Source organism: Athene cunicularia, assembly GCF_003259725.1.
Source record: "Athene cunicularia isolate RWA chromosome 9 unlocalized genomic scaffold, athCun1 chr9_part1, whole genome shotgun sequence".
Classification (NCBI taxonomy): domain Eukaryota; kingdom Metazoa; phylum Chordata; class Aves; order Strigiformes; family Strigidae; genus Athene; species Athene cunicularia.
The window spans coordinates 21,425,278-21,439,111 of record NW_020799110.1 but is presented as its reverse complement, the minus strand read 5'-3'; the positions used below and the strand labels follow the sequence as shown (position 1 = coordinate 21,439,111).

Here is a 13,834-nt window from a genome sequence, read left to right as displayed (position 1 = left end):
CCCCCCCCCCCCAGCTCCTTTGACTCTTTTTTTTCTTTGGAGTGGTGCTCAGAGAAGTTAGCAGCACAGTGTGAAGGGAAGCTTGGAGCCTGCTCTGAAGTAGGAAGGGCAGCAGTTCCTTAGGGAGCTGTCTGTGGGGGAATACATCCATGCTTCAGGAGCCCCCTGCACCACTTGCTCCTGGACAGGCAGAAGGCACAGCAGGCATGGAGAAAATGGAAGGGCAAAGGTTAGGGGAAGCGGGGATGTGGTGAAAGAAGTAGGTTCAGATGTGGATGGTTAAGGGATAGAAACTGCAGAGATCCTGAGGACTGTCACTTCTTCATATGTTCAGTGTGGTCAGATTTTATATAAATATAAAATTTATCATCAGGTTCCATAGGGCAAGTGGTTTGATTTATAATAAATTACTGCAGCTTTTTGTTTAAACTGCACATTCTTAGTAAATTAAATGACAGTGAAAATTTAAGACAAAGTTATGTAGATGTTTAACTCCATTTATATTTTCTATAAATACAAAATCTGAAGCTTATAAGCTTATCTTCACAGGCTTAGAAGGCCTATTTATACAATTTCATGGTTGCTTTTCTTAGCAGTGCTTGATAGTTTGACCAGTGCTAGGCTAGTAAATCTTTTTTGTTTGTGGGATTACTCAGCACGCAACTGCAGCACATTAGGAATTGTGGCATTGTGCGTTATGGACGAAGCCCCTCACTGTTCATACAGGCTTACCTTTGAGACTTGCAAAGCCTTGATTTAGCTGTATGAAGGAATAAAGTGAGAAGGGTGGATTGTGTGTCGCACGTTTGATTTTCTCATTTTACGTTTGTAGGCCAAAGCAGAGATCTAAAGTGACCCCAGGGATGTTCTCCTCAGGTGTGGGATGGCAGGGCTCAGGCCCAGGCCTCCCTTCCAGACCTCAGTCTGCACCTTCAGGCTCTTCAGCCCATGTGCACCTTACCTACTCTTTCCAGATTGTTTTTCTTTCTGAACTCATCTTCACCTCCCCCATCTCACTTGTTTTGAAGCATTCCTGCCTCTTTTTTGTTGTTCTTTCTTACACTTCTCCTTCTCTAGCTTCCATTTTTTTCAGAGAGAGCGAGCAACTAGGAGGGAAGTCTGTGTTCATGCGATTTCAGAAGCCCAAGTGTTCTCCTCAGTGCCTGGCAGCCTTGTTACTGCACTGCTAGAAGCAGAAAGGGGGGGGGGAAGGTGTAAGAGGGATAAATAACTTCTTGTGCCCTCTGACATGCGCATTTGCTTTTCTTTATCCATTAGCATAAGGTTACCTAGAGTGGGTTGGTTTTTTATTTGTTTTTCTGCTGTGTGGCTTAATTTTCATGTGACTGTTTTAAATAGTATGTTTGCATGGGTCTGAAAGAAACTTCTGTTTTATAAAAGGTGAGAACTTCAGGTCTCTGTTTAGTCAGAAAATCGAGACTAACATGGCTACTTGGGCTACCGCTTTTCAGGCTGGTTGGAGCTTCAAGGGAAAACAGATGTGGAAAATGGTTTTATTGCCTATCTTTCTGGTTTTAGGTAATTATTTTTTTAATGGATAAACCTTTTTCTTCTTGGTAAACAGAAAAACCTTTTGTTTTTCAAGCTGAAACGAGGACTGCAGGAGGGAGAGAGACTGGTAATGGAGTAATTTAGCATCTAATTTGGTGTTTCTTCTATGTGAACTGTACTTTGCTTTGTGTTTGTTTTTCTGCTGTACTGAATTCTGTCAAATTCATGTCAGTTTTGTAGTCCTAATTCATATCACACTGGCTCCCTGCTTGGGCATCTGAGTACAACAGCTGATTTGATAAACTTGACATTCTCTCAGAGAGGATTAGTTGCTATGCAGTAATTGTTACAATCATACTGAAAGCACTTTTGAATTATTGTCTCTCTCTCTTAGAAACTACTTGTCTAATATTTGTCTTTTTTGGTATATTTTCTGGCATTCAGGAACTGGGAGGGGTATGGAATTCAGGTGGAATTAGCTTGTTGCTCTTTAAGTAGGTCATTTAAAGTACACTGAGAATAAAACCATACATCATATTTCAGATGCCATTGGTTTTGTTCATAAAGATATTTCTCAATCAAAATGTTAGCTTCATTTTAAAATTTGGCCTTCAGGTTTTGTGGTTTGATTTAAAATAACATTTTTTTTGGAGGTTTTTTGTTTAATTTTGTTAATTTTTTGTTTAATTAAACTTAGCGTCTGAATTTAGATTTTAGGTCCTCTGAGTTTTGTTGACTTAAAATCATAACTCGGTTTGGGCCTGAAGAATTCTTGAAGGAATGATTCTACAGCAATATTTAGCTATTCTACTGTGTGACCAGTGCCCCTCTGTCTCTCACAGGATGCCATTTACTATTTGATTCTTTGGTCAAGTCTTACTTTTGTCTGATACAAGTTACTTCATGTTTCAAACAATTTTAACTTGGTGGGACACTGAGCAGAGTTGCACTGATTGTCTCCCATTTTGTTGTTTCTGTAAGTCTTCTACTATTTTTCCTAGACATAGATTTTTCAAAATCAATGTTTTGAAAAAGTTTCTAGATACCTTCTTTAGTTTTAAAAATAAGTTTTTTAATGTTGGGAGATAAATTTTCTTCCCCTTTTTTGTTGTCAAACTACCTCTATAATAAGATATATGTATTTTTTATATTTCTAGTGTTGGCAAAGTTTCCAGATAGATCACCAAATATGTTTCAGATCTATTGTATTAACTGCCCAGCTGTGGTACAGGCACATCAAAATCATCTATTTAATTTCTGTTTTCAATTGTTGTATTCCTGTCATAGTAAAAAATGAGCTTTGAAAGGCACAGCAGTGAAAATCTTGTTCAAAAAGTCCCTTAATCAATGATTTGACTGTATATACACTGGCAGACTTCTGTTTTGGGCAAGTGCATGTTACTGTGAACTAATAGAACAAGTCATATAAAATAGTGTGAAGCTATAAGAAGTCATGTGAAAACTATGTAATAGAATTCAGATCTTATAATGGTTTACAGAGGAAAGAGCAGAACAGAGTTTGGGTAAAAAGATTAATTTGAACTCCGTATGAGGAACTTGTTTTTTGCTTTTTCCCCCTCCGTCCTTTCTCTGAGTTGTCTGTCCAATTCTATTTGTAGGTTTGCTGGTTACATGTGGACGAGAAACCCCACTTGGGAGACAAAAGTGTGACTGACACTGCAGAGGTGGACTTTCAGTAGTTAAATACTTGGATACAGAGACGTATTCAGCTCTTCAGAGAGCTTTAAAATTGCTCTATGTGGCATAAAGGGTACCAAAATGGAGAAACAAATTGAGCCCCCTGTACAATATGAGGCATTCAGAGAAGGGCTTGGCAGCAAGTAAAAGAGATAAATGAAGACAGCAAGGGAGCATGAAGCCCAAGTACTTGAGAAGGCAGGGAGAAAGGAGAAAACATAAATACATGAGTTGAGAGGTAACTGAGACTAGCTGTTGGTATAGGTCATTATTTGGTTTTATCTCTCTTTGATTTTGTTTCCCCCGTCTTCTGAAATACTTGCTATTTTTATATGTATAAATTCATGGAAACTTCAGTGTACTCCCTAGACTGGTGTCCAGATCATGTGATTTTTTTTTGCTTTTTCTATATAACTATGTTATGAAGACCCAGGTATTTGCATAGATGGTTTGGTGGTGGTTTATTGTTTGCTCCCCCCCGCCCCAATATGTGTCATTTTGCATTGGTTAAAGTGCTTATTTGTGACAGTGCTTATTTAAGGTGACTGGAGTTTTTTGACCTTCTTAGTAATTTTCTTTGGCAAACCTAGAAACAATTTGCATCTTTTAAGTTGAATCATGGAATAGTTTGTGTTGAAAGAGATTTTTTAAAAGAATATCTAGTCCAATTCCCCTGCTGTAGGCAGGGACATTTTTTACTAGATCAGGATGCTTAAGTATGTTCAGAAATCTAGACAACATGGTTATGTCCCAGATAGGTTCAAAGTTTAAAGCTCCTTTAGCCCAGTCCCTATTTGAGATACTTAGAAGTGGTCAGGGTGACAGCAGTTTAGTGCGGAAATCCTGTGTCCCTTCTTCTCTGGTATAAGCCAAGCTTATTCAATATGTGATAAGGGCAATATTGACCAGCTATTACTAAATAATTACTAAATATAGTTAGGGGCATTTAGAAGTTTAGGATAGTTTTTAATAAACTTTTAAAAATTAATGATGTGAGCAATGGTTGGACTGGATGATCTTCAAGGTCTTTTTTCAACCTAGATAATTCTGTGAAACTAGTGTTATTTCTAATCTTGGAGTCCATTTCCAGTCCACAAGATAGTCTTATGTTGTACTTATAAATGCTGTGTTGACTGAAGAGTCTTCTTTAAGAGTGTTTTGAAAATGGCTTTTGTAAACTTCAACCATGTCATCTAGGTGCTATTTTTAATATTCAGTTTTATTTTAAATATCTTAAATAGAGTAGATTCTTCTCTTTAAGATTTAGTGCTTTTCCTTATTCTTAAATTTGTCTGGCAGTATTAAAGTATTTCTTCAACTACTTTTATTAGAAATGAGACTTGGTATCTGTAAATAAAATGTTTGGCCCCATGAATCTTAGGCAGTTGATCAAGGGTTAATAGGGTTAATGGTCTGGATAGAAAAATGTGATCTGTTCAGGTTTGGTTTTGTGGTTTTTTTTTTTGTTTGTTTTTTGTTTTTTTTTTTCCAATTAAAACTGTCTTAAGCAAAATAACCTGATTTTTTTTGACCTATTTGCCTTAATTTCCTAACTAAATTTTAGCACCAGAGTGTGTAGCTGTTGCTACTGGGATATAGTTTCCCTGTCTTCTGAAACACTCATGGGTCAAATCTGAATTGAGTTACATTACCTTCCTGAGTACTTAAGACAAATCTGTATGTTTTTTGTGACATTAAGTGAGCAGTAGCAATGTTGTGGGTTGTTCTGAAGAAAATGTTAACAGAAAGCTGTAACTCCTAACCTTTTCTGACTAGGAATCTTGAACAATATAACTGTTGTAACTTCCCATTTATACTCTTCAGGTAATGACCATCTTGTAATGCTGCTTATTTGCAAAGGCCAGCAACTGTTGTAACACATTCAGAGGTTTGGGATTTATATACCAAATACAAATTTGCTGCCAGCCCCCCTTCAAGCCAGAGCTGTCAGCCTCTAATAGATATTGCCAAGGCTCTGTGGCTGCTAGAGTTTCTTGGTCAGTGGTTTGCAATGACTCACAGTAATGTGAGTCTTAGCATGGAAGGGGCTGAAAAATGAATCTGATAGATAAATGCTGGAATGGCATCTGAGCTCTGCAGTTTATGTGGCCAAAGTCAAAGTTAGAGTTTAATATTCTTTCCAAGTACAGTCCTGTGGGCAGTGGTATGCAAAATCTGAAACAGTTTAAGGAAAAGTTTAAAGTCGCTGCGCTTTGTGGGTATTGGCCATGTCAACAACTCTAGTAAGGGTATGGAAAATGCTTGAATTCTGGTTTTGGCAGGCAAAGAGAAACCACATAAAATTATTTCAAGTGTAGCCCATTGTAGTGTAAGAATGAAGAATCTGTACATTAATGGCTATGTGCTCTTAAAATCTTTGTGTTTCACTTCAGTTTGCCGTCTTCATTGGTTTGTCCGCACAACTCTATTGCAGATCAAATTCACCTCTAAAATTAGGACTGGGAATTGAGATGAAACTGAGGAACTAACCCAGAAGAATTAGTAAAATTTTGCATCAAAATTTATTCTCTCATCTTTCATTCTTTTTTCTTTTTTTTTTTTTTTCTCACCACAGAAGACTAATAGGTGTAAAAATATTAACATTTTCCCTCCTCATTTTCAATTCTAATTCTTCTCGTTCAAATACCAGAAAATACTGATGGGGGAAAAAAAGTGCATTTGTTATTACAAGTGTAGTCTTCTAAGGCTTATAAATTAACTAGTGCTTTCACATCAAGACAAGGTCAATACAACTTGTCAATACAACTCTGGTCTTAAATTCAGATATGCTTCAACATGCTTCTACATGTTGGAAGACTTAGTGGTGGTATTTCTGTTAATTTCCCTGCTGTGTGTAAGCACTAACTGCATTTCTTTGTATTTAACATTTTTTTGTGGTAGTCTCGATTACATTCCTACGATGTCAGATCATGGGTCCACTTGATCTGCTGTTGAATAGCCATGTAAGGTGGGGATTAGTAGGGAAAATCAGGAACAATCCAGTGCCTTGAAATCTTGACTACTTCTTTTTCCCAGTAGTTTGTAGTACCATCATCATAACTGTGCTGTGTCTTTTGCTGATTTCCTTCAAGTAGTTAAATGATCAGAGACAGCTGGGCATGTTATGGCTCTTTCCTTCCTATTTGTGCTCTTAGAGCTTCATGGGAGACTGACAGGAAAAGCAGCTTCAAGAAGAGTGCAAAAAGCAGAGCTGTTCTACATCCACTTGTATTTCTGCAGTCTTAGCCAAGCATTGCTTTTCCTAAAGAGCATCCTGGGCTTGCCTTCTTGGCTATGTAAATCATGAAAAATTCACAACAAAGATCTGTACTGTAGAGTGGCACCCTTTTGTGGAAATCATAGTCTTGTGCATAATTGCTTTAAAAAACCCCCCCAAACCACCATAATCCTACATGTTCTTAAAACTTCTTAAATGTATATGGTGTATGTTTTGTATCTTTCAGTGCATTTAATCCCAGTAAACCCTGTCAGGGAAGATGGGTTGAATCCTAAGAGCCGAAAGAGAATAATGCCCGATTTGCTGACTGAGCCTCCTGCAATAGATCCTGTTTATGAAGCTCATGTTTACTGCAATATTCCCACCATTGCTGAACGCAGCATGGAAGGTAAGCTTTGTGAATGCAAAAAACAGTTTAGTTGCTTGTTTCTATGTGCTGTCATTGGAAATTACAACTTTGTGCATTGTCAATTCTTTGGTGCTTGGAGAAGGTGCAGTAAGTGCCATCTTGTTGCTGAATCATTCAACATTAAATCATTCAAAATATGCTGTTCTTCCCTTCCCTTTGTATTCTCTCTGTTGTCTTGATTTTTGGAAATGATTCTATTTCCAGTCAGTGGTCAACTGAAGGCCTAAAACTGCAAGGGATGGCAGTGATACAGGTATTTAATATTTGAATTGTAATTCTTATTACAGGTGAGCTGTATTGCAGACTAATATCAGAAAAACAGTTGACTTGGTGTTCTGAAAAAAAAAACCCAGAAGTAATTAATTTTGGAACTCCAAACCATTAGATGTAGTCAGATAGAAGGCACAGTTGCATTCTTCACTCTGTAGTGGTGCAGCAGCAAGTTAGCCTGCATGAATTCTTTTATCAGCATATCCCACTAATGCATATAAAATAAACCACTGTGGTGGGTCGACCCTGGCTGGATGCTAAGTGACCACCAAGTTGCTCTATCACTTCTCAGCTGGACAGGGGAGAGAAAATATGACACAAGTCTTGTGGGTCAAGAGAAGGACAGGGAGAGATTACTCACCAGTTACCATCATGGGCAAACCAGACTCCACTTGGGGAAATTATTTTAATATATTTAATTTAATATCAGACTAGGATAATTAGAAATAAAAACGTAATTTTTAAAACACTTTCCTCCTACCCCTCCCTCCTTCCCTGGTTTAACTTCATTCACAATTTTTCCACTTCCTTGTCCCCAGCAGCACAGGAGGATGAAGAATGGGTGTTGAGGTCACTTCATCACCCCTGGTCTCTGCTGCTCCTTCCTCCTCAGGGGGAGGACTCCTAACACCCGTGTCCTGTTCCAGTGTGGGGTCCCTCCCACGGGAGACAGCTCTCCATGAATTTGTCCAATGTGAGTCCTTCCCATGGGCTGCAGTTTTTCACAAACTGCTCCAGCGTGGGTCCCCCCAGGCTGCAGCCCCTCAGGCACAGGCTGCTCCAGCGTGGGTCCCCCGCGGGGTCACAAGTCCTGCCAGGGAACCTGCCCCAGCGCGGGCTCCTCTCTCCACGGGGCCACAGGCCCTGCCAGGAGCCTGCTCCAGCGCGGGCTTCCCACGGGGTCGCAGCCTCCTCCGGGCACCCCCTGCTCTGGCGTGGGGTCCCCCCGGGCTGCAGGTGGGTCTCTGCTCCCCCGCGGCCCCCCTGGGTGCGGGGCACAGCTGCCTCCCCATGGGCTGCCCACGGGCTGCAGGGGAACCTCTGCCCCGGGCCTGGAGCCCCTCCTGCCCTCCTCCGGCACTGACCGGGGCTCTGCAGAGCTGCTGCTCTCCATATCCCGACTCCTCTCTCCTGGCTGCAATTGCTCAGTGGGTTTTTTCTCTCCTTAAATACATTATCCCAGAGGCGCTCCCGCCGTGGCTGACGGGCTCGGCCTGGGCCAGCGGCGGGTCCGTCCTGGAGCCGGCGGGCATTGCCTCTGGGGACATGGGGGAGGCTTCCAGCAGCTGCTCACAGAAGCCGCCCCCGTAGCCCCCTGATACCAAACCTTGCCGTGCAAACCCAGTGCAACCACAAACTGTCAAAAAGCTCCAAATCAGGCATACTGCAAAATCTGTTATTGTGATAAGGGTCTGGAAGAGATGCATCATAAAAGTGGGGTAATCTTATTGTGGTGGCAGAGTTCAGTTCTTGAATAATGTCTTGTATGATTGTTGGACTGTAGATGTACTATGGAGAGTGTGCTAAGCATCTGCATCTTGTATAAGTTGTCTTGCAATTGAAAGTGAAATCTTCCTTGGGATGGTAAGTTATTTCTTATGAGGGTTTTCTTGCATTGAAATGTCAAAGCTATCCAGCTAATTGTACCTGTTCTTTTTTCTTAAAGAAAAGGTGTGCAGGGGAAAGATTTAGGTGGCATATACTTATATTTTACATTTTTTTTCCCTCTTGTTTTGTTTGTTTTTCAACTTTAGGACATGCACCTCATTATTTTAAGCTAGTGTCAGTTCAAGTGTTGATTCGACATGGTGATAGGTACCCGCTATATGCCATTCCCAAGACAAAGAGACCTGATATTGACTGTATGTTGCTGCCTAACAGGTAAAATTCTTGGCTTTGGTCATTACTAAGTGCATGTTGTGCTTGATAATTATGTTGTTCCTCTTCAGGAAATAACTTTTGCAGCTTGAAGTACATTGTGTGAATACAAAAAGGTCACTACCATTGGAAAATTGATATTTGTATTTTATATTATTATTTTTACTTTTCAGAAATAGAGGTTTTATTTGTCAGAAATATAGGCTATCAGAGTTCTCTCAGATTAATGATTTGTGTCAAAGTTAAGAAAAATGAAGGTGGTTGTGCATTTAACCATTAAAATACCAATTAAACCAAGTGCACTGTTTGCTGCTTGAAAACTACCATTTTCCTGTAGTTACACTTGCTGTTTAAAACTGTGACACAGAAGTTATTTATGTCTGACTGCCATTAAGATGTCATTTACATTTCTGTTTCAGTATAGTGTGCTTCTGTCTAACATCTTGTCTTTGTAGGTTGCTGATGCTTGTCTTCATACCTGAACCAGTTTGAGTTGTAAATATGATCTGAATTGTTTCTCTTCCTGTGGAAGGACCTTTCTTTCTTGTTTAGAGTTTACTCATTGATAAAGATGAAGTATAAGCAGTATAAACAAACGGTGGCGCTATAAATCGCCACCCTTTGTCTTAGCTTGCGTAATTACAAGCGTTTTTTCTCCTTTTAAGTAGGATCTGTGGTATTTGTTTTTTTTCCAACTGAGGACTTACCAGTGTACCTACTGAATTCTTACAGTTAAAAGAAAAGGATCGAGGCAAACTATCAGATATGTTAGGAAAACCTCGAGGCAAATCTGTACCTTTATGCTGCTGTGCACTCAGCAGTGGCTGGTGTGGAGATTTCAGTGACTGTGCACCTGCATATGTTACTCAGGAAAAGAGGCATAATAGGTCTCCTGACCTACTGGTATACAAAACATTATAGGTATACCATAAATACCTTTTTCCAGAATAGCATGGAATCTTCTGTCTTTCAAGAAAATAGTGTTCTTGTTTTTCTGGTGTAGAATTATTCAGAATTGACTTGAATCTGTCATGCTGAAAGCGTTAACGACACTCTGAAAGTGCATTTCTGATTTAGATATATCAAATGCATGTTTCTTGTTTTGATGGATTGATGGTCGTGTTCCTTAAAATTTTAGTAGCTTCCTGTCATCAGCAGCATTTATGATTTTATCTTCTATATCTGAAATAGTCTGTCCTTTCAGCTTTTCTTCAGTGGGCTTTTAACAAAAGAATCTGTCTGAAGGAGAAGATGGATTATGGTACACTCTTAGGTTTGTGATTAGCTACTCTATGGCACTTACATTTAAGAAAATGAACCAGTTTTCATAGCTGGTCTTCTGTCAGTTTCTGGCTCAAGTATATTAAAACGAAACACAGTAGTAATTATAGTGGTAATATTACACAGTAGGAATATTGCTAAAATATGCTGAAGTGACATGAAAGAATACCTGAAACTAATTATTAAGTATAGCTTCATCTCATGCTTATAAAGTGATGGGAAGCTTGATTGGAGAGGCTTGCTAACTAGATACATACAATACTGGACACAAAGGTTGACAGAAAAAATCAGCGAATTGGATCTTTCTTTGGAAAAAGCTGAAATATGTTGCTTTTCTTTTCAGGTATCTGGCTGCATAAAAGAAATTGCCTTTGTTATTGTCCTGAATTTCTCAAGGTTTGCAATGCTTCAGTTGGTAGTCAGTGTTGTAATGCTATTCTGGCATGAGTAATTGAAAAGTAACAGTTATTGCTGAATCAGGCTACTGCTATGGGGTTACCCTATCAAAGTTTGAAACCATCATCAGTTTTAGACCATCTGTGTGTCTATATATTTGTAGGAAACAGATTTAGGGGCTCGTAAATTATATTTAGGCTGTCCTGTCTATCTTCTTACATTTTGTACGAGAATCTAAACAGAGGAAAACTCACAATTTTTCTTCCTCTAAATAGAGGAAAAATACAATATTCCACATTTATACACTTTTGTCTACAATATATACAAGCATACCTTCAAAAATGTAGGTATGCATTCTGTAAGAGTAAAATGGGAGGAAAACTAGACACAATGAATCTGCTTTTTATAGCTAACATGGCATTGGAATTTAGAAGATTGAAATTGCTTCAAATTTCACTGGTTTTAGAGTGTACTTACATCTTTCTTAGCTGCTTGCTAGAAGTATCAAAATCAGAAATTGAACAAAACCATATCCTCCTTTTTTGAAAGGAGACTACTGGAATGCCTGTCTATGAATACAAGCCAAAATGCATGATTTTCTGACTATACTGAACTTGTAAGTGATAGTTGTCTGGGACCTTTTACATAATGCAATTTTTAAAAAAAGCCCCAACTTTCCTCTGTTCTTATGTTGGCTGCTTCTTTTCTTTGTTCATACTTCAACTTCTACCAAAATGCTTGTTTTGTCAAGAAGTGACATTCAGTGGTCTTATCTAACATCCTCCAAGAGAATTTTGAATACTTTGAGAGGTGCCTAACCCCAACAGAGTTCTGTGCCTGCTCCAAGCTGTCTGGATTTCTGAAATTAGATATGCAGCCCTGAGGTTGCAGACGGGAGACCAAACTCCAGATAATCTTTGCCATAGAGTTGAGTGGGCAATTAATTTCTTTAACAAGATGAAAAATGGATCATTTGCTAATAGCTGTGATAACATTTTTAATGAGCTGCCTTTAAAGGGTGAGATTATTTGCAGCATGATATACTAAGTAAAGAAATATGATCCAGATTCCTTTTGGAGTTCTTAAAGACTCCGATCTGCTGATCTTGCTCAATACCTGTCACATTAGAATGTGAGAGAACTTTATTGCAAAGATGTTAACTGCAAGTAACAGTGTTGGGTGAGTAGCTGTATTTCTCAGTATTACAGCACCACATGAGAGCTTAGTTTTGTATTTGTCAGAGAAGCTTTTATAGCTATTACCACTTCAGTTTCAGACAGAGAATACAACATGAAGGCCCTGGAGTCAGGAAAACTATCCATAAAAGGCAAGGAAGTAGTGCAGCTTTTGACACTGCCAACAGAATGACCAAGTCAAGCGGTTAAGAGGGCATAGTGTCAGGATGTGAGGAGGCCAGCAGTTTAGATACCCTTGGCTGTTACTGATTTGTGAAGCATTAGAACATCGGTGTATAGATGATACATCCATTACCGTTCACAGCTACTAAAAATAAATGAAGAACCAAAAAGACCTTGTATCCTTGAGAACAAAGTTCATGTAAAATAGAATCTCCTGGCTAACTTTGAAAGGGCAGCAGAAAGGATTAAAGGAGTTGGCTCTGTTCCATTCTGTCCAGATGTGTTAAAGCTGACCTTTCTGAACAAAGCTAGAATTGTTACTGTTTCTGCCATTGTTTTGAACAGAACATTTATTACTTTAACATCAGGAAGCTATTTGCTGCAATTGACTGTCAGGCTTATATTCCTTTGTGATGTAAGCTTGGTGCTCGATTGTAAACACGATGTTGAGAGTATTACAAGGTATATAATTGCTACCTTTGAACTGAAAGTTTCTTGATGATGTATAATTAAGCTGATTGAAAGTTTGGCTTGTTTAAGCTTTCTGGACATTAGTGTCAGATAAGTATTCTGCTCGTATTCAGTCTGTTCTTTATTTGATTGGCATTCAGCTGATGGAATTCATTAATTAAGCTACAGTCCTGTGGACTTCTAATGGGTATGCAAAATAGCCTTGAGGTCATGCTTCAGTTTTGTGAATTACAGATTGTGACATATAAGTGTGGAATGAATATAAGAATCTAAAACTTCAGTTAATATTATTATTATTTTCATTACTGGATGCAAATTTCCAAAGGGAACTGAATAATATATACTTATTTCCCCTCAAGAAAATTAATTTAATATTGTTATAAAAATCCTTTCATTGTAGTGTTTGCTTATGGGTGGAATAAATTAATCTCTCACCTCTTTTTCCCTTTGTATCCTATATTTATAGTGTCAAAAGTAAATAAATAGGCAATATTTCTTCACTGAGTTTGTATGTGAGATAGAGAAGAAAGACTTTTTGGAAGATGCTACAATGATTTCAGACTGCTATAATTTGATAGTATACTGAGTTAATTAGCATATGCTTTAAGGCGTTTGAGAAGTGTTGATGTTAATCATAAGCAGCATAGTAACAAATATTTGAAAAATATGCACGCCTTGAAACAGCCAGAAAAATGAGAGAGAAAACTGTGGGAGAGGCAAGTGTCATACTGAGCTAAAGGAGATGTGGATTTGACTTGGAGTGAGGTCAATGCATGACCCAGGCCAGAATTAGTTGGAGAAAGGTCTCCTGAGGCCTCTTTTGAGTTCTCTAAAGACTTAGAAGAGCAGTAAAGTAGACTGAATCACTACAGAGTTTGTTATAAAAATGTAAAAGCTGTAAGACCTTTATGAATAAATATCAACAGTACTAATGTTTTAAGGATCTCTTTTGTAGACTACAATATTCTATTGGTTTTAGTAGCTCTTTCCATTAGTTTGTGTTCTAAACAGGAAACAGTCTAGTCCTTTGATCTAACACTTTTTGTTGTCTTGAAACTTTACAAAAAACAAATGTTATTTTTGCTTGAAGTTATCATTTTTAGCTTTTTAAGTAAAGAGAAAAGGGACTTGCTTTTGGTACAGTTAACAGACAGAATCTGGTGTTACACAATTACAAAAAGTAACGTTCATTTGTCAGAAGCTTGGTGTGTGTCCTGCGTGGTCATGTTTACTTACGGAGTGACATACTGAGGGTTCTCCATGTCCTTGTAAGAAGTTTGGTCCTCTTGGCTTTTGCAAATTCTGCATTTACTATGCTGTTTA

At 38.5% G+C, this 13,834-nt stretch overlaps 1 protein-coding gene across 5 annotated transcripts in view; it reads left to right on the top strand.

The window, feature by feature from the left end:
• PXYLP1 (2-phosphoxylose phosphatase 1) overlaps positions 1-13,834 on the top strand; it is a 59,210-nt gene that overhangs the window by 35,327 nt on the left and 10,049 nt on the right. For 4 of the 5 annotated variants that reach the window (XM_026854755.1, XM_026854757.1, XM_026854756.1 and 1 more), the window contains 2 exons: positions 6,675-6,836; positions 8,882-9,008. In XM_026854755.1, the coding sequence (XP_026710556.1) occupies positions 6,675-6,836; positions 8,882-9,008 (289 nt within the window). Of the gene's footprint in view, positions 1-1,445; positions 1,540-6,674; positions 6,837-8,881; positions 9,009-13,834 lie in introns of those variants that run through there. The other variant, XM_026854754.1, reaches the window with a different exon arrangement.